At 39.4% G+C, this 21,667-nt stretch overlaps 1 protein-coding gene across 5 annotated transcripts in view; it reads right to left on the reverse strand.

Annotated features, from left to right (window-relative positions):
- Nucleotides 1–957: 957 nt before the first annotated feature.
- grb14 (growth factor receptor-bound protein 14) overlaps nt 958–21,667 on the reverse strand; it is a 27,535-nt gene continuing 6,825 nt past the window's right edge. For 3 of the 5 annotated variants that reach the window (XM_031858293.1, XM_031858295.1, XM_031858294.1), the window contains exons 4-15: nt 9,422–9,578; nt 7,652–7,773; nt 7,412–7,486; nt 7,127–7,264; nt 6,002–6,112; nt 5,800–5,895; nt 5,378–5,440; nt 3,654–3,770; nt 3,278–3,347; nt 3,097–3,184; nt 2,518–2,611; nt 958–2,373 (exon numbers count right to left, since the gene is read on the reverse strand). In XM_031858293.1, coding sequence (XP_031714153.1) covers nt 2,227–2,373; nt 2,518–2,611; nt 3,097–3,184; nt 3,278–3,347; nt 3,654–3,770; nt 5,378–5,440; nt 5,800–5,895; nt 6,002–6,112; nt 7,127–7,264; nt 7,412–7,486; nt 7,652–7,773; nt 9,422–9,578 — 1,278 coding nt within the window. In that variant the 3' untranslated portion in view covers nt 958–2,226. The other 2 variants (XM_031858298.1, XM_031858296.1) reach the window with 2 other exon arrangements.

Consider the following 21,667-nt stretch of genomic DNA (forward strand, 5'->3'; position numbering starts at 1 on the left):
CTATTGTGTAGAGAACAATCATATCCTTTACTATTTTTTTTCATATTTCATATCCGATGGAGCTCAGGTGTAAATTAAAATAAGTTTCCCTTCAATTCACTACTTGCAACAGTAATATTACATTACTTAATATCAGAGAAACAACAGACACACAGGGGGTGTCATCGTAAAAATACACTTACTCATTGCAATACATTCGATAGACGTGTTTCTTGGTGTAATCGCAGCATTTGCATATACAATCTTAGATGCTCAATACCAGTGAAGTCTTAGTTGCACAACTTTTGTATAACAACTTTTTGAAGTCAATGTAAACTTAACTTGCATCTATGACACATTGTATATGTATTATATAATTTAAATTGCATAAGACACAATTATTTTAAACATAAACCTGGACAAGTAGTACCATCTAGTGGTTATAAAAATGATTTATGTCGAGGATATAAGTGTATGTACACATACGTATACACATGCTGCCCACACAATTCATTAAATCATACTTGAGAATGTTAGGCTTATGTGTCCCATACATCTGCTATATAGTGCTGCTAAATTTAACTCTGTGCTGGATCTCATTAGAAAATCATGTACAAATCTTTCTGAGCAAAGAAGCGCCCCAATGTGTACTAAAGACATGGTCCAGGTGAACGTTTCATTGTATAGTGAGATTTAGTGTCCGTCATTGCATTTGTATCATAACCTATTTATCATAAAAAGACTAAGCGGTATACTATTTTATACAACAAAGAGATATAGTCATCTATTGCTCCACACTGTCCCAGATCTCATCTGGGCTTTATAGTTAAGAGTTTACCGTGCTGCGTATTTAACTACAGCAATTGCTGGCAGCTTTTAAACATCATTGAACTGTGTACTGTAATGTGGCTTTAACCAACAGTGTGTTTACCTTGCAGCTTATCGTTAAATGTAACAATAAATCATACAAATCATACATTACAAACAGACTTTGTTTATATAAAACTATGCAGTCCATGACATTTGTTGATCAATGCACTGTTGTCCAGCTGAATAAAAAAAAAAAATGAAACTAACAGAAGATGGACATTTCAATGTCACTGATTTAAAATGCCTTGTTCTTAAAAGCTGATGCATCATTGTCTTATTAAAAACAAACAATATCTGAAACAATATTTATCCACAGCAGTGGCAAACTGTATACCTGAATCTTTTGGAAAATATAAAACCTAAATCACATGACTGAATTTAGAAATCAGTCACACAGTATTTCGGATTTCCATCTTAATGGCTACTATCTAAAATGAGTGAAATATATTTCACCGTTCTCGCTGTGGAGCAAGCTCACAACTTATTTCATGTAATACAAACATCTCATTTAATCACAATCGTTTACAATGAATGTACAGTGCAGGCTAGTGAGGTTGTGCCATTTCTCTCCACCCTGACGTTACCTCTCCCCGTCTCTCTACAGCAGTCTCAGTCCAGCTTACAGGGCATGCACAGTGGCACTTCCTGATAGGTTGTTTAAGCACTCAAATAGAAAACAACAATCATTTTTTTTTTTTTTTTTAAATACCTGAATGCTTAGAAATACAATGACAATGAAAAGTAAGATAGCTTAGTTTTACTCAAATTTAACATGACAGAGGTGTTGTGTACTACAAGTCCCAGAATTATATGGTTTCAAATAAAAATTGATGACAGGTTTATGTTTATGAAATCACTGTATGCATATCGCAGAAGACATTCTATTTAAATTCCGTCAGTGAAAACCCAAATGCAAGCTACTGTATATATTTGAGTAATAAAATACTTTCTTTCACTGATGTCATGATGTTAGAATCACAAGCTGTTTGCAGTACACGTTCAGCTCTACAGTACACAGTACAATAAGTCACGTTTGGACTTTGCACCAATGGATTTACGGCCACACGTGGGAACATTACAGCGCCAAAGATTAACGTTCAACAAACACAACTGCACATCGTCTTCAGCACATGTAGTCAGTTATCATACAGTCTATTGTCAAATTCAACTTTTTTCTGAAATATAAAAATAAGGAGGAACCACGTAGCAAAAGTATGAAGAAGGCGATAGTGCATGACAACAGTGGTTTCAGTTAGCACGGCTGTTAAGTCTGTATTTCTTTCTTCTTCAAGGCACAAGAACACTGGGAGTGTATGTCCTGAAAGGCCCTGGAGTTAAGGTGCATGTGGGCCCTCGGGGGTCTCTTGGGTCCCTCGTTCACAGGGTGATCCGGGAACAGTGGTGTTTGAGCTTGCAGGGCAACACCCCTCGGTTTAGCTGGTAAAACTCCACCAACTGGATCAAGTCAGAGAACCGCGTGTGACAGTCATCCAGACTGTATAATGACTCCCCTTCGTCGTCCACCTGCAGTGGAGTATGCACACATATACGTGCACAACCACACACAAAGGAATCACGCACAAGAGACAGATGACTTACTAAACGTCAGGCTCAAATTGGGAAGATTATTAAAAATCATTGTACGTCCAAACAGTGGATTGTACTCACAGGTAAGATCTGAAAGTGCTTGATTTTCTGCATGTGGCACAGCGACAGTACAAATGTCTTCGGGTTGCTTTGGCTGTCTCTCAGAAGAAATACTCTGAAAACAAGAAGAACGCATTTAAATGTCACTTCAACCATATTTGAGATTTCCCAAAAAATATATTAATATATTTATATTGTCTCTTGAAGTCCAGTCTATTATGGCCCACTAGAGAATATTGCTGTAAAGATACATTTAGATGTTGTGATGATATAATAATTCAAACGCTTTATGTTTCTTCTTAAAAATAATCTCTACAATTATTACATTTTGTAACTACCCACCACATAATTGCACAAATGTATTGTGAACAGAAATGTATTTGTTCAATTCAAATGTGACACATTAAAAAGGTATTTTACAGGGAAATCACCCTTTATTAACAGAACTACCAACCTTGTCCTTTAGAAAAGAAGGTATAGCAAAAAAGCCTCACTGTTGAGGATCATGCACCAAATGCTGTAAACCCAGAGGTCTACCTACTACAACCTAATGTCTTTAATGACATAATGTAACGACAGAAAAGCACTATAACTGCTTACCCATCGATAAGACCCTGTTGAGTGATTAGACGCTGAGCCTCGTCCCGAGACAGTTTGCCGTGGAACCAGGACTGAGCCAAGTGGAGAGCTAAAGCACAAAGAGAAACAATATGTTGCAAATTATCCATTTCACTTATGTACAGAGGGCAAATCAAAAATAATAGAAAAGTGACGCACAAACCTATGATTGACACTGAGCTCTGTGATGTGGAGGGGCTCCCGTGGCTGCTCAGACGGTGGCAGCTCTTCCTCTACAGGAGAAATGAGTTACAGTCACAATGTAAGTTAAAGTAATGTTAACTTATCCTATTATAATCACAACTTATGAGGTGCTTACAACTGTTGACTTAAGCTCTATTTTGTTGTGTTAAGCAGCTATGTGTATGAATATACTGTTGAATATTAAAAAGCACTATGCCAATTCCTAATAACTCTTGTTACCCTGGACATGAACATATTTGATGTTTGTCGTTTGTCAGAGCTCATAATAACATTTTAATGATTTGTTCCTAGTTTTCATTAAGTAGATGTTTTCACCAGGTGATAGCCAGACTTACCCTCCATGACAGGCCTTCCTCTACGGCCACAGACAGCGCCTCAGATGGGTTCTCAATAACCCGACTCTTTTGGCCAGAAAAGTCCATCGCCACCAGTGAATTCTCTGAGATACTTCTCTGAAATTGTACACATACGTTATTTTTGTACTGACCGTATGACTTATTTTTCTTTCAATTATTCCCCTGTTTATTTTGCTTTATTTTCTCATACAAAAAAAAAATACTATAAAGATATGTATTTTATTTTACAAAATACCCAAATGTTTTCCATTTTGGGGGTTGATTTCCTTTGTATACTGTGGAAGAGGAGTAGACTGACTTTTGCTGTCTCATGGTATTGTATTGCCATCTAGTGTCTGAATAAGGACTCCATTTTTATCATTTCTAGATGATGCAGACAGAAAACTCCGTTGAAAAGGGATTAGAGTGGCTTTGAAAAGAATGACACATGGGCACATTTTAGTCCTGAGTGGCTCACTGCACACACTCAAGAAAATTCTTCTTATCAGGATTACCAAGAAGCTTTTAATATTACCACATGTGTTCCTCTACCACCTACTAAGCTTAGACTATAAATGAGTGGTTAAAACAAAGTGAGCAGTGTTTGTTTGAGCATAGAGGCATTCCCGTCCGTCTTATGCACTCTGTCCCCCAATTCCAATGATGTAAAGATACCCATCATTGTGCATATATGTGTGCGTTACTTAATATTGTATACGATTACAGCTTTTTATCACTTTTCAGTGATCATATGAAGCCATTTTTCTCAAGGTAGCATGTTTAGCTAAATCTGTCTAGTGCAGCACAGGAGATTCAGCAGCCTGACCGTGCATTTGGCAGATTCATGTACTCTCGTATCTTTCTAGCTAATCCTCTTGGCGAGGCTGTTGGTGACCCTCCGACAGCAGAGAAGAGGTGATGAGTTGTTAAATCTGAGAGCAGCTGATCACTGTGTATTTTTAGAAAGTGAAGGGTTCATGAACATGTCCAAAAGACATAAATAGATTGTGTTCACTGCCACAAAAATACTCCCAGTATAGTCTGAGGCTATTCTGAGACACCAAACCCACATGAACACACTGAAGGTGCCTCATTTGTCCTATGCAATTATATTACAACACTGCTATGTGTTGGCCCGACACATTTTTAAGGCATGAAAACGTATATTTAAAGCTGCATTAATGGATTTTCTTTGGTCACCTGGGAGCAGTGGAACAAGCTAGAAAAACAACAGACACTGTACTACCTTTTAAACCTTATAAAGTTGATATGGCAAACTTGTTCACAAACATTTACTGTACAATGTTCCATTTTCACTTTCCTGGTCTCAAACCAACTCCTGAGTAAAATGTTTTTTTTAGCTGTTAAATGCTCTACCATGTTCTCCAGCTCGTTGCTGTCGTTATCAGTCTGTCATTTGGTGCTCGAGAGGTATTATAAGTGGGTACATCAGAGCTTTATGGCTGAATTAAGTTCCCTGCTTGGGTTTGAAACAAGGTTGGTGAGGACAGTATGTGGGCTGAATCACCAACACGCCAATGCTGACCCAACCAGGTGAAGTTAAGGCAAACTGCAGATTTTGTATTAACTGCGCAAGCTTTATCACAATCTTTTGATCCACTGTTGATATAAGCTTACCAAAGTACATTTTTAATGTGAGGATATAAGCTTTCAAGGCATTTTCAAGTGAGTTGCATGACATAAAGATAAGACCTTCAGCTTACCATTGGCGAAGCTTTTTGTTTCTGGTGTGGCTGAATGAAGTTTTGGTACAGTTCCATCCCATACTGGAACACACAAAAAAAGTCAGCATTTTAAATTCCAATCTCAAATATCTATTACATCTTAACTTTAAAATACTTTCAGTGTCGCTGGAGAGGAGTGGTGAAAAGGGGCAGGTACAAATAAAGCCTGTTAAGCTTGACTGTATATTATTTATAGACCAGCAGGAGAGTGACTAATGCTCTTAAGTGTATCCATCAGATATCCAGACAATGAACACATGCTGCTTCTATAAAGGCTACGAGTGCTAATCCAGCATCACTCAGTAGTTTCCCCTGACCTCCTCCCAAAGCTAAATCTGATTCTAGCACTGACTCAGCATTCCTCCTCTTAGACATCACCAGTTAGTGATCAGCGAGCCAACCTTTAACAAGCGCATGGCTGTGATCCAGCAGGTCCTGGTCTGCTCATCATCCGCACAAAGCAGCTTCAAGTCTCGGGCTGAACTACACTTTGTGGACTGGAGACAGAAGTTACAAGAGAAAAGGAGTTCAGCATGCTGAGAATCAATACTCTACTTCTGCTCCTTTGGTGCAGTTTAGGCATTTCTAGAGAGTGATTGGTACCTTGACACAGAAACCATAATCTGTAGGAGCTCCATGTAGTTTTTTGGCTGACAACACTGTGTAGACATCACTGTCACTGAAATCGGCAATGAACTGGAGATGCCTTGGTTCCTGTAAAAAAAGGAGGAAGTCATTATAAAACAAAAGCACAGAAAGAACTTTCATGCAACATCAAATCAAAGTTTTGGGTCTAGTATTGAACTCTGCGACATGTCTGTAAGTCTACTGCGTGAGGGATGGAGAGGCATGTAATGTCTGTTTGTGTGTCAGTATTGCAGTCTTGCCTCTTCAATAATTCTGATGATGTGGTCACTAATGTGAAGAACACAGTAATTTACTTTTGTAAATGAATTGGACATGAAGCATGCAGAAGGTACACAATAAAAATATAGGGTCTGTAACGAGACAGTATCAGTGCCCACATTGTGCCAAAGAAACATTTCAAAGAAAGAAAAAGGCACAAAGATTGCCATTGTTCTGCTTTCATGTGACGCAGCGGCCCGACTTCCTTATTTAAAGTAATGCCTCAGCCGTTAGCGACTGTGCTGACTGACTAGCAATGTGTCCGACCACAGATGAATGGTAAACCAGCTAGAGTAAAAGTGGGCGCCATACCAAAGCCTCCCTGCACCCGACAACAAAAGGTCTACTGTTGTAGGAAATGAAAGCAGTTGAGAAATGGTTGTGTTGGCACGCCGTGTGCCTAGGTATAAGCTTCACTTGTCAGCAGCTTTGAGAATCCTGTTTCTGCCTGGGTGACATGCCAGCTGACCTAAGGAAAATCAAGCTCAACCTGTTCCACTGCCCTCTCCAAGCACAAGTGAGATATATACAGAGGATGAACTGTTGGCCCCACAGTGTACCAACAGTAGTCTTTTCCAATTTTATCATAAATATTACAGCGCAACTACAGTATGTGCATTAAATTCAAGCAAGCGCTCCAGACCAATGTAATGCAACAACATATAAATATCCAAATAGGATATAAAATAGGATTGCGTGCAACAGAATGGTTTTAATTATTTGCAACAAATAACCCATGTGGTATTCCGCTTCTTATATTGTTCTTAACATTTCGTAAAATGCAGACAAAATTCTGTAGCCGAGTCATTTTGTTTTACTGACCTTGGAAGTTCCCTTATTGGAGAAATAAAGCCCCGACCTCCGCAGGACAAAATAAAACTTCTTCCAAGACTTCCTGCTTTGCTCTTTGGCATGGAGGTGTCCATGTATCTCTGGACAAGTGCTGGAGTTGAGAAAGGTCTGTGTTGGGGAGAGAAATATGTGTCAATAGATGGGTGTGAAGAGTTGACTCTGAATATAAAAACACATTTAGACAGGAGTTTGAGAGCCTCACAATTGGCACTCAATAGGGAATAAAGTGCAGGGTAAACAGAAAGAACTTAATACCTGTATGAGCTGAGAGTGATCCACCACCCCGTTGGTTTCACTGGATATGGAGACCATGTGATCCGGGAAGAAATCCTACCAATATGAAAGCAACATCATTTGTTACAACACTCTTTAGTCTCCTCAACCCACACAGTAGTCGGAATACAGGTGGTTGGTTCAAAGAGAGACTGCCCCGAGGCAAAATCATGTGTGTGAACCCATCACCATACCCACAGCATAACGCTATCACAAACTCACCAGGGGTTTCCTGAAGAATTCATATTTAGCATAATTCTTCCTAAAATACAGCCGGCAGTCTGTGTCCATTCCCCAGCCTGACAGCACCTCCATAACGGACTCGTGGTCTTCAATGGTTCTCTCTAGTGAGACCAGGACGACAAGAAAAATAAAATCAATTACAGGTTGTTTTTTTCACTCCTCTATGGATAAAAGATGGAGACGGAATAGAATCAGCTGTAATGCTAAAACCAAAGTGAAATACATACGTTTAAATGTTCTTAATCATAATGCAAAGATTTCCTGACAAGAGATTATTGCTTTACTTGGAGGCACACAGTTTGATCATCAACCTTATATCAACGTGTAACCTCTGGATGAGAGCAGAGGTCTCAAGAGAATCAGTAGAACATACACATGAATTATTTCCCAGAACTTGAAATGAGTGAACACAAATGTTTCCCCCTGATTCAACAGACAGCACACGAGAAGCAGCCCTCAACTTTGAACAAACAATCAGGGCAAATACGTCATCAGACAACAAGTAACTATTCATGATTTACATGGCTGATAATATGATTGTGAGGAATTAGATACTGTATGCCTTGTTCACTATTTGATTTAATAAGCATTTATAGATATGAACTTTGAGTGCTCTGCAAAAAAGCAGGAAAACAGCGAAAAATACAGTGAAAACCATGCATCTCATTTCAGAAAAAGATAAATAACAAATATCTATATACATGTTTTTCACAATACAGCAATACATGGCTTTGATGAAAGAACACATTTATGACTGGAACAGAACAGATGGATGAATTATGTAATGTGTGCAATAGTGTGAAAATGCAGCAGAGAAATCTTGTATGCAGTCATACTGTCCCTCAGCAGATCAGTGTTAATATATCAATGACAGATATGTGTGTTTTTCACTGTTGGCTTATTAAGAACTATATTCAATGTCAGTCATACACCACTCTTGAATGCAAATGGTAATGTGCCTTTGATAAACAAATACTTCTGTTACAGTACATGTTACATAAGTGGTTACAACTAAAAGCAAACTATTCAATGCAATGCATCACTACCAATGTTCCTTAACAGTAGTATGAAGTATGGCCTTCAAAGTGCTTTAAATTCAAATGTATCAAATTAGCAGCAGGTAATGTGGCTTAAACATGTAGACCTCACGGCAACCTCTTGCATTTCACAACAGAATATGCAGACAATACTCGTAGGGATGTAAATTGTACAAGTGAGAGAAAATCTCCATACCCCATTGAAGACAGTGATTGTCTCCATACATGCATTGCACTACCTCTCTCCTAATGCAATGCCAATGGAGGATAAGAAATAATATTCTATGCAAGGAATATATATGATTGACGCCTCGCAGTGATAAAGACACAATCCGTACCAAATATTAGCCCTCCTCATATTCTACACGATGTAATTGGGCACTAAACTTTGAACACAAACACAAAGCAGTGCTCTGTTCCACTCACATATATCGCCAAGTCACCTGCCCACCACCCCCACTACCTACTACTGCCACTCCCATCAAATCAAGCAAACCTCGCCCCTAGTACTAACAGCATTGCCATCACATGGTGAATACCAGTGCATACTATCAAATGTGTGTACAGTTTGATCAACATCACTTAACCTGAGCTGCCTCCACATAATATCTAATACTCTCACAACATGTGAGATTTGATGAGGATAATGATCATGCATGATTTTTTACATTCTCACAGAACAATGCTATTTATACAGAAAACAACATTTTACCTATTCCCAGATGAGAGACGTGTTCAAACAGGGTCCAGCTGTGGTCATCAATGCAGTGGTTCTTCAAGACAAACAGCTGGCATATGTCCCGGGCAGTGATGTCACTGGGAACTTCCACTGCCCTGCTGGTGTTATCTTCATTATAAACTTTGATTACCTGAAAACAGAAGCATAGAATCAACAACCACTTCAACCTCTCAGCAGCATGGGGTACTTTTTTACCTTTCAGAAGCACAAGCAGAGAGTGTTTTTTGACTTTAAGTAGTGCAATGAAAAGTATTAAAAGTGAGGCAAAGTATCAGACAAATGAATCAGGTTAACCATCAAACACCAGTGAGGTAGCCTCCGTTTCCTACTGCAGCAACAAAATATTTAGAAAATTAGCGTTGATGAAGGACCTTACAAAGTAGAGAATAATGTGCAACGCATGTTCCAGGATGTAAATAATCGAGCTTGTGAAGTGTATTAATCTTGCAATACCACATTGAGACATCAAAAACTTAAAAAATGAATCCATCTGAAAGAAGAACTTACCCCCCTGTTTGGAGCCAAGCAGTGTTCTGAGTTTGTACAAGATCTGTAGCCTATGCATGGCTGAGTACACAGCATTGCAAAAGAGAGCTTTTGTAGGAAACATAAAAACACACGTCTGACAGCACTGCGAGCGCCAGCTGGGAAGGACCGAGACTCTTATCTCTATCTCTCCCGCTCTCTCCCTCCCTCTCTCGCTCTGTGCTGCAGTGAAGCTGAAAGGAGGCAATTAGGCAAAACTGCCTCTTAGCACAGCGCTGTCCCAACTCCACATACTGTATCTGTATTGCTGGGGGTGGATACCAAATCACCTGCTACCTTTCACCAACACTAAGCGTCAGAGATCAATCTGCTCATTAACTAGAGTCCCTTTCAGAAATGCACCACACTAGGTCGGATCTTAAACCATCTACGTATCACTTTTAACATTGCACTAGTCTGAATTGAGAGAGAGTAAGATTACTTACAGGTCTTGTATTGCCTTCTCTAACATCACTGTATTAATGTATCTATATCTGCTCCGTTTTCATAAACTAGGAAATACTGTAAAAGAGTCCATTTTAAGAAGTTGAGGAGATCGACTTTGTCATATCAGATCAGATACAAAAAAACTATTTTCCCCCTTGCGGTAATTAAGGTCTCCTGCCGTAAGGAACATTAACCTAAAGTCAGAATTACAAGATGCCATAACTTTAACAGCTAGATGAAGCCAGCAATGTTACCTATTCAATGTTTGAAAATGGCTCCAATCCCCTCTCCATGCTCATTCACACGCCTATGGCAAGCAGAAGTCCAGCATAATGCCCTGCCTACAAGAGCCCACACAGCAATTACAAAGGTGCCGGTTAAATGTAATGCTAGTTGGGTCAACTCTGTCTAAAATGTTGACATAGGCGGGTGCGGAGACAGGGTATGGAGGGGAGCAAAGTAAAGACCAAATGACTGTCTTTTTGTTTTCTTTCTATGCGCGCTATTGGTAGTTCAAAGCTGGGCAGGGCCAGCCTGCTTCCTTTTGTGGAGAGAAAAGAGGTCAGCACTGTCCAGCGGGGCTGAGGTTTGAGCCCTCAAGGAGCCATCAGCAAATGGGAGTCTTCAGCTATGACATCATCTCTCAGTGTAAACCATTTAGTGTTTAATCAGCCCACTTGGAGCCTGACAAAGACAAATATCTTTGCTTGTGGATGTCTCACAAAGACGAGGGCGTACAGTACACTAAACGGATTACTCCAGCAGCCCGTGTTTTAATATAGTTAACACTGCAGGTTAATTATCAAACCTCTTGTTTAAACCAAATCAGAGACAACTACAGCTGAGAACAGTAGACATCATATTCATTTAAAATAAACAAACCCCAGATCATAAAAAAAAGGTATAATGGTATGGTATGGTCATAACTGCATCTAGCCTGCACTCTTGTTTAGCTGCAGTGAGGAAGCGGCTTCCTGAGAGTTGGCCAAATCAAATCATTCAGGCATCACATTTCACCAGGGACAGGGTAGGGTTTGTCAGAGGGTGAGGAAACCTTTTTGGGGCATTAGCATTGCAGATGTACTCCATGTTTGCAGTCCTTAACACACACACACACACACACACACACACACGTCTGAAAGGTAGTTTCGTGAAAAATTTAGTTTGGATGTCGAGGAAACACGCATCCACAATGAATGGAAATTAAATTAAATTACATTAATCCATTCCATCACTCAGACCATAGCCTGTAAACTCTTCCACACACACAACGGCCACTTATATGACCCCTTTACAAGAGGAGGAGGCAGGGAGACAACCCAGCGTTGCAGAGCAGGATGTTATGGTCTAAATGACTTACTGAAGTTTTGTAAAGACCTCTGGTAACTCTGAGGCCACTGATGTGTACAACCGATGAGATGAAGACACACATGTGCATACAAACTGTTGCTTCAGGACGGTGTGGCAAACAGAAGGCCAGAAACAACCACACAAACAAATGTAGGTTCTATGGCCTGCTGAGACCAAAGCTTTTACTTGTGTTGAATGACAGCAACACATCGGCAGGAAAACACACCACCCCAGCATCATGCTGTGGGGTTGCGTCTCTGCAGCAGACCTTAGAGGAATTTTAGAGGGTAAGCAGTCTGCTACATTCCCAATCATAAAGCATTGTCTATTTTCTACTTCCTCGATGCTAGACATTTTACACTGTGTTTAAACAATGTAAAGTATGTTCATATTAAATTTAAAAAAAATAGAATATAGACGCATGATGGAGTGTGGAAGTGTCCTGATGTGAAGCCTGGTTCTTGTGACAATATCTATGAAACTAACTTCCAAAGATTGATTTTTTTTTTGGGGGAGGTGCTTTATCACCATGTTACTTCTGAGGGCGGACATCTGAACCACACAAGCAGAGCGGTTTCCTGTGCTGTCTCCATGGTTACTGTGATAGTATTATTTATTTTTTTGCATAATTATCACAAATGATTTGATGTCAGATAGTGGGTGTTAGGCCTAAGGATACCAAAATGGTGCTTACATGGTTTGGCATCAAAAGCATTTAATAGTGAGGATTTTAATTAGGAATTCTGGTCTGCAGGTTAGTTTAGATTCACTAATTAACTTAGCAGATGTCTGAGTCATGCAAATATCTTGTTGGTTGTTTTCCAAACATAGAAAATATTCCATGTTGAATCACAAAGACAGATATAAATAAAACATACAAGATGTTACATTAGATGTGGTAGTGCAGTGGCATGTTGTATTTGAACTTTCAACAAAATATAAAGTGAAAGAACATCAGATAAGAAATACGCATATTTGCATAAATCCATACTACATAGTGCATGCTGTTCATAACATCAACAGATAGGTCGATTAATTTCATTGCACAACCCAAAACTATAATTACTTTTACTTCCTAAAACAACTTAATGTATCATTATGCATCATTTCTCATTCATAACATTGAGTGGAAGACACTGTTAATCATTGGTTAGGAGTTTCTAATAAATGGCCAGGCAAGGTAGCATGCCGTGTACTCGGTTGCTGTCTTTATCAGTGAACACAGAGCTGCATTCATCAGCAAGTAACCCTGATCCAAATGTAAACAGGCTTTCACCTGAATAGCATTCATGTACGCCTACGTCATGTCAATCAAGTACACCTTTTATGTTGCAACGTCTCTGTTGGGATTATTGTTCCTCACTTTGAAGGGCAAAAGAGCAAACTGGTTTCAGCTGTTCCATCTAAAAATATGAGTTGTTTTTGTAAAGACTTGGTTGCAGTAAATGGCAAAATAAGAGGTCACTTTTGAAAAATGTACAATGGTAGAAAAATAAGGCTCACTGGGGTGAGATATTGGACAGCAATTTAATGTCTTAAAAGTGCATAATGCGAATAGTTTAATTTTGATCCGATTGTGTACTATCTGAATCATATAAGCACCATAGGGATCATTCTGTTTGCTTAGTTTGGTACTAGCTAGGTTGGTTGTGCTTGATATTGGTCTTTAACTTTATTGTAAAATACTTTAAAGCTCATCACCCAGATAAAAACTGCTGAATGGTTAAATTCACCAGTGGTGATACTGTCAACATTAAATTATTCAAAATTTACACACAATACAGTATTGTTAGCTTAGTCAAAACCAGCAGAGCAAACATTCAAAAATGTCCTCCAACTCAAATCTGCAGTCTAAATTCTGAAACTGGTTGGTGGCGATGTCTCCGGCTGTGGCCAGAAACGTTTTAAAAGCAGTTATTCATGAAAGGATCCAGTACTTAATATTAGTCAGTTAAAAACAAATCTCACGACTACACATGGGCAAACATAAACAAACTATATGTACGCTTGGAAAACGCAGACCTCCACCAAGGACATGCCCTACACCCTTCCACCAAGTTTCATAAAAATCGGGCCAGTAGTTTTTCCGTGATCCTGCTGACAAACAGACAAACCGAACTGAAAACATAACTTCCTTGGTGGCGGTAATAAGAATACCGTAAGTTTATAAATTACAGAATCATGACCAAGCTGTATATCTAGTGTATATCTAGTTAGCTACTTTAAAATTGGAAAAATAAACATGTCAGTGCTCTCTGGTGAACAAACAATGAAATGTTTCTAAATCAACGCAATCTTTTACATTTTGTGATAGTCATCAGCCAATGTACGGTGAGGAGCGAAGTAGAGGGTGAAGCAAAAGAACATGTTGTGCTGTGTTACAAAGAACCTTCGATGAAAAGCCTTGTCTGGACAAGGCAGAACAAATCCAGACATCGACTATGTAGCACTACATATAGTCTTGTTGAACATAAACTCTATTACACCTTCTTATCTCAAGGACAGCACAGTGCGAGACATTTTGGCAATTAGACCGCTTTGGTTTAACCTTGAACTGCACTCTCACAGCTGCAGCTCTATCATGTAGTGGTGGCGAGGAGGTGGCCTCCAGCCTCGTCTATATAAGAAACCATGAGGAAATGTCCTCATTTCGAGCTTTCTCTATAGTGGCCAAACCAGGTGCTATTTACACCTATAGCTCATGGCTCCCAAATAGTAGCTAAGCACTGGTTCTCTGGGTGCTGAAACAGAAATGGACCAAATGGAAAAACAAATCAAAAGCTGGGATACGGTTTGCTTTACAGAGCATCCAGCGGGCACCAATGAGTAGATGAATTGCAACAGCAGACAAATGTTATCAGGCTACACAGATAAACACGCTGGAAAGCTAGTAGCTACTTTAAACAGTTTTTTTTAAAACAAGACTGCTGAGGTCTTATCTAAAAAAATGATTTATATTCTTCTGAGTTTGTTGGTATTGGATTTTCACAACATATTTGACTCAGATATAGGATGTAAAAGACACTTGAGGTGGCTTGATGAATAAGACACATTTACTGTAATTATAAAAAGGCACATCTGCAATGTTCTAAAGTCCATATTTATCTTATATACTATATGGTTCACGAGAAGGTGCCATATCTGTCACACAGGTCCACATTTCTCTGTACGTTTCCGCTTGGCAGATTCCAGGTTTGCCAGTCTAATATCATATGAAATACAAGTCGACATCCCCGTGTCAAAGTAAACAAAAAGAGCAAGACATCAGAAGATGGAAAGCAAGAATCTATAAATCCATAAGGAATAATGGAGCAGCATTAAAGGGGAGCAGGCCGGAATTGAAGAATTAACATTATATTGTTGTTGGAAAGTCCCACCAATGCAAAGTGCCGCTCCACAGACACTATATATGTATACTGTGCTGTATATAAATATTCTGACTTTACGTGTGGGCTTGCTTTGTTCAGCATTCATGCAGATTTTATATTTTAGAATATTTCCAGAGTATCGGCTACTCTCTAAGTTTAAAACACCATCTTTTGCCATCAAATGACACATTGCATCTGTCAAAGATGAATTCCCACTAATGTAAGTTAACATTTTTTAAGAACCCAGTGTGAATCCCGGTGAAAGTTCAGATTGAGCAAGTAACAACAGCACAGAGAAATGATTGTTGATATAACTTATACTTATGAAGACAAACCCTCGTTGTACACATAGTGAGCCCTTTTAGAGTGCTCACATGATGTTGGATCCGGCGCCATTTAAAAAGACGGCTCCAATTTAGAACGATCGTCAAACATGAACATAAAGCAGCTCTTCACGAATACAGAGGAAAAATGTTAAAGAGAGAGTAGAGAAGAGATCCGTTAAGATTCCTACCCGCTTCTGCAGACAAAGTGGTGTGATGGCAGGCAAGGTGACTCTTCTCGCATGAAAATTCATGATTCTGCCTTAGGTGCACAATTAAATGCGTGATAGGTACATAGTAACTGAAAATAAGGATAATGTACCAATTGTAGTTGTCAGGATAATTAATAATATAATAAACAGCACTTAATACTATATGGTAACCCTTTTGAAAGCTGTGAGGATGACATCCCTCACAATGAAAGTGTGAGAAACTCAGTCATGTCGCCTACCCTCAACTCAAACTCCTCCTTTGTCCTTGGGATTGTAAAAGGTTTTCATTTTCTCTCTTCTTAGAAAGGCAGTTCCAACAAACGACACAGAAAAAAAAAAAGGATTTTCTCATGAATTACAAAGCTACTGTTAAATTCTTGGAATGAAAGTAATAAATTCTGCCTGGCAATAATGTGAAAAATACAGCAAATAAGCTGATGATTTCCCAAAGAGTCCACGTATCATATTTCTTCTTACTTTGTAGCCAGACACTAGACGGCTATTTTTAGTCTCAGAAGTGAAATACACTTCACCAAACAAACATTCACAAGCATATTCATGAAAATGTCGCATGATCTATGTGCACGGACATTAGTCAAGGAAATGGGCAAAAAAGTGATCCTTAAAGAGTCTCCAATTTAAATAATTAGAAACTGAAGAGCGTACTGGGGAAATCTAAAAAAAAAAGTTGTATCCTTGCAGGACAGTTTGCCTCTTTCTGCAAACATTAAGATTGCGTTTCTAATTACTTATATATATATATATATATATATATAGTCAATTATCATTACCATTTTAGTCTTAACAATATTCTGAATATACTGTAGTTTTTGTTGATATTCATACACTGCTTTGGCACTAGTGTATCTAATGTGATCATGCCATTTGGGCCCTTTGTGAGAGAGTGAGAGAGAGAGCGAGAGAGAGGGAGAATTAGAGGTCCAAAATAGCCCACAGCCGCAATTCACAACCCGCATCTGTTTTACTGTAAGACTAGACAAAGAGGCCTTGTAAATATGTGTGTGCCATCTTTACAAGACACTCGCATTTTCAAGCCCAAGTCTTAACCAAATCAATGTCAAATAAAACACATTTTTTAAAAGGTTGACAGGTATAGTTTAGGTCAAATAGAATTGTGAATTGTTTGCCTCTAGTTTAACATATTTAAATGCACCTCACTTTCCACTGGTACTACTATAATGAAGTAGACTTTTCAGAAATGACATGAGCACAAGTATGAACAAGTGCTTGTGCAAAAGATACCAGATGCTGTGGAGGGGGGGGGGGGAAGATGCCATTTCAATAAAACTATGAGTGCACTTATAAGGGAGAGACATTCGCAGACCACAAGGAGCCTGAAATAGTTGTCTAATAAAGACCACACACATACAAACTCATTCAGCCCTGCTATGGTAATACTGTACCATATATCTGGCTTATTGTCGGACAATGTGTAGGTTGGTATACTGCGTATTAGTTGTGGTGTGAAAGCTGTTGTCAGGATGTGAATACTTTGGGTCACTCAGTAAGCTAGAAGTGCATCCCAGAGAGGTAAAGCAGCTATGTTGCAAATCTACTCGTCACCAACGCTTTGCGAAGCTACAGTAACAAAAATCTGTACACTGCATTTCAAAATATGCATGGGTCTATTTATTTTATCTCCTCACCAGCACCAATCACTGTCCTCCATTTCAACTCATGAGAACCTCCCACAAGAGGCTTCATGTTTATCTGGAAACACAGCACACTGGCTTGTGAGTGCACAGACAAGCAGACGCTGCTAGTTATCGCACAGCTAAAATGAATTGGAATTAATGGAGCCAGAATGATAACAGTCTCCACAACTCCCATAACAAAGCCAGCCCTAGACACATTGTCCTTGACCACAGTTGCTTCAATGAAGTCCCCTTTGCATGCTCTGTCAAAGTAACAAGACGGCAACCAGAGTAGCAGTGGTGCATACATGTAGTTATGGAGTGTACAAACACCTTTGACCGGGGAGATTCACAGTGTACCCGTCAAAGAACGGCCAGAGATATAGAGCAGTATCCATCTTGAGGAAGGACGCAGCCAGTCATGCTACAATCTTATCTACAGTAAACTTTTGTTCCTGAATTTAGCCTTTAAGGCAATGCCTCCTGCCTTAAAAATGGCACCGAGCCTGGAAAGAAGCGACATCTTTAGCAAATACTGGGGGAAAAGAAGTCCCTAAAATAATAGTAGCTATCGTCCACACACATAACCACCAAGAGGACGCTTCCAAAGCACTGACTTTAAATTCTGTTTTTAGATGTTATTGCTAAAAAATGAAATCAAAATAAATGTAGATGTTACTGCTGTTGTGCTTTTGCACACGGTGGAACAATGCGAGTCGGATACCAGTGATTACTGTTGTTGGACTTCTAGTCCACTTGCATTCAGGAGCATAAAATGGAAATACTCAAGTAAATTGCCTCTAAATTGTAGTTGGGTGCAGGATTTTGAGTAAATGTCTTGTGTTGCACCAGCGTCCCTCTCTGGCGCCACAAAATCCAAAGCATACTAACTGTACTTGAGGTGTGCTGTGACATAGACAGTTAACTATGCCAACCTTCAGTGAGGTGAGGGATGTCTTTTCGTTCACACTACTAAATGTTAGACTGAAAAAAAGTTGGTATTTTTAGGTGTATTCACATATTTAGCGCTGTCTGGATTTGGTAAGATCAGAAAAGAGTGTTACAGAGAGAGAGATGCTTCTTGTGTTTGACATAAACAAACATTCTACATTTGGTCTATTCATATCAGACTACTCTCACAGTTCAAGCCCTGATTGTTACTGTTTATTTATACCATAGAATAATACCAGTTTGTAAACATAGTTCAACTTGAAGTTTTGTAAAAACTAGTCATGTCAATGTTTACATTCATCAACACCAAGAAGAAGAAGTGGGTTCATTTTACCATTAGCTTATTTGGTGTCAATAGTAAATGTAGAAATTGAGAAAATATAAAGTCTCTTCCATTCTCTACCATAGAATCATTGCAATCCTACAATATCTCTGCAGTTACTATCAAAACCGAGCGTCAAATCCCGGAAAGGTGCACATAAAACAGTTTCAGACCAACAAGTAGAATCATTTTATCTCACGACTGTCCATCTGAAAGGGGGAAGATAGACAGAAACACGTGCCTCTAACATCAGATGACCTCCTATAACACATACTCTGTTAGGCACAAGGAAGGAAAGCTTTGTTCAGAGATTACAGCATGACTCCTCATTCTAACTCCTCTGCTGCTCACGTTGAACTATTGCATTATAATGTTATTTTCGGTGTTCAATGGCATACTTAATGTTGATAGAGTTTAAAAATGTCAAATGATACATGCAGTATGGCTTCAGCGTAGCTCTGTTTGGTCGCTACAAGCAGCTTTCTGACAAATGATTAAGTAGCTGAATGGAGAGAACATGAATCAATGTTTTATATTGTATTAAGTGTGACCCTGGGGAGTCCATTACATCTGCTGGAGAGGAGAGGCTGAAACTCAGAGTGAAGAATGCAGACATGGTGCATGTTGCATCTGAAATAACATCTCTATAGGGGCAGGCATTTCCTCTGAGTCATATTGCTGAAGTGAAAACTCAACACCGTCTGGAAGCAGACTGCCTGTGCGCTTCTGGTTTCTGGTACGAGCCCAAGCATGACTGCCCACTATATTCCTGGAGAGTGTAGGCTTTGCCAGATATCAGGAAGATGTGCCGTTTCTTCCATGATGTTACACTCAAGGCAGCTTACGTTGCCCTAATCAACAATATCAACATGGAATTGTCTTCACAATGACCAACCTGTAGCATGACAGACTTCTCTCTCCAACATATATTTACAGCATCATCAGGTAATGCTAAATTTGGTGTATTTGCAGTGGCATTGTGCTGTGGCTTAGCCAATAGTCTTAGAAGCTGAGCCCTTAGCATTTCTAGTCGGCATTTTTTTCCTGAGGTCCAACTCAAAAGTGACGGAGGATTTTATTCCACAAAGTAAATGGACAAATGTCTGGGTTGTATGTCTAAAACAGCTGAGGTAGTTTAGGACACATTCTGACATATTCACCACGCAAACCGATCTGTCTTAACAATCACAGTTGTCTTTACCTATTGTATGCAGAACAACGTATTTATGGCTGTTGTGGTGACAGTAAATCCAAGTTTCTCAATGATGTAATGTGTCAGTCGTGACCTAGTGGTGTTGTTATGGAAATGCTCCATTAAAAACTGCAAACACAGGGCTAACAGGGGGCTCGGATAAACCAGTTTCTCAACAGTGAAATAGCTTTAATGCCTGTGTAAATAAAAGCAATGTCACGTAAAGGGTATTGACATAATTCAGCAAAGCCAATCAAATCAACTGCAGTCAAATTTTAAAACATGGTCAGCCAGACACTGACGGGCAAATTCACTAAGAATGAAATGCAGCAGCTGATAGGACCATGCATTGTGCATCAATCGCAACTGCTGTCTGCCCCGTCTCAAGGTCCGATTCACAAAAGATATTGCGCCGATATCACGACGAATGCACGCCCATAAGGTTTTGTGGCGGAATGTAATTTGCCCTGTTTCTGCGTCCAATTGCAATTATCCACGTGGCAAAGAATAAATGTTGCATTTGTGCCATGAGCACGATAGGAAACAAGAACAATGGCAGAGAGAAAAAGAAAGGGAGGAGGTGCAGAGGCATTCCTTAAACCTTTAGCCAACCAATTTAAACATGACAAAGAGAAAGACGACTTTCGGATTTAATTCCAAGTCCGTCACTACTTTTTACCACCAACTCTTTAGATATGTGCACTTAGCAGAAGAGCAACATGTTTCTACAATAGCTCATTATATAATCTAAGCCTGCCTTTAGTAGAAGATTATTATTTGACTACCCAAAAAGAGACACTGGGAAGCTAAATGAACTATTTTCCTTGAAGAAAGTTCGGAGTGTAAGAGGGGATCAGTGCCGCACAGTTGGAACAATGATGTCATTGGTTTCTTGAGTGCTACTGAAAGAAGGTCATAACCCCTGTGACATGAGGATTGTGACACAAAAACAGCTGTTCACTCTGACATACTCCCTTTGTCTTGGCGGTACCGCTGCTGAAAAGACTAAGTAAGAGGCTGCCAGGCCCATCAGCGAGATACATGAGGAGCACTTTAAGATTTGCTCACAAGGAAGCCACATTGTTGCAGAGTGATGTCAACAGGGTGTCATATTGCTCCTTCACTGAGAGACTAGAGGATAATTCTCTCATGCATCAAAGAAAATGCAGAATCTGTGGAAATGCCTGATCTTCACAATAGGCTGGTGAGAGCACAGGATAATTGGCACACGATGCCAATCACACATATACTACCAGTACAATGGAGGCACAACTTTCCTTTTTTCATTCTCAGGATTAAAGCAGCACATGAGCACAGAGTATTCTTACGCTGCTGATCGTCCTCGGTAACTGATGAGCTCTGTAATTTCAAGCTTTCCTATGAATCATTGCTTTGAGGTGCCCCCTGCTGTTACACATGCACACACAAATACACACACACACACACACACACACACACACCGCAAAGATACTGAAAAACTTGAAATCAACTTCAGTCTATGGATCCTCATCCAGGAAATATCTAGTGGTTGACAGACCAGACTAATTTAACAGCCCTGGAAAATGTATAGACAAAATCCATTTAGAAACCCAGGCTCTTTTGAAGCAGACACATAATTGTTAGCTTTCCAACGTAATGAATGTGCTCTCTTTTTAGAATGTGGCAGTGAGTTCTGTATAAACGTACAATCAACAACAGATCACAGTCATATTAAGTAATATTTTGCAGTGCATGACAATACATTTTCTCCTGACCTGCGCTCATTAGTATAGTTCTATGATGTTAAAGGGACAGTAATAAATGCATATGCAGATCCCACTGTTCTGATAAAACTCAGTTATCAGCTATGCATGCGGTGGTGTGTTCATGTCAAC

This window comes from Anarrhichthys ocellatus, unplaced genomic scaffold, assembly GCF_004355925.1.
Source record: "Anarrhichthys ocellatus isolate YVR2014 unplaced genomic scaffold, GSC_Weel_1.0 scaffold20, whole genome shotgun sequence".
In the NCBI taxonomy this organism is placed as follows: Eukaryota; Metazoa; Chordata; class Actinopteri; order Perciformes; family Anarhichadidae; genus Anarrhichthys; species Anarrhichthys ocellatus.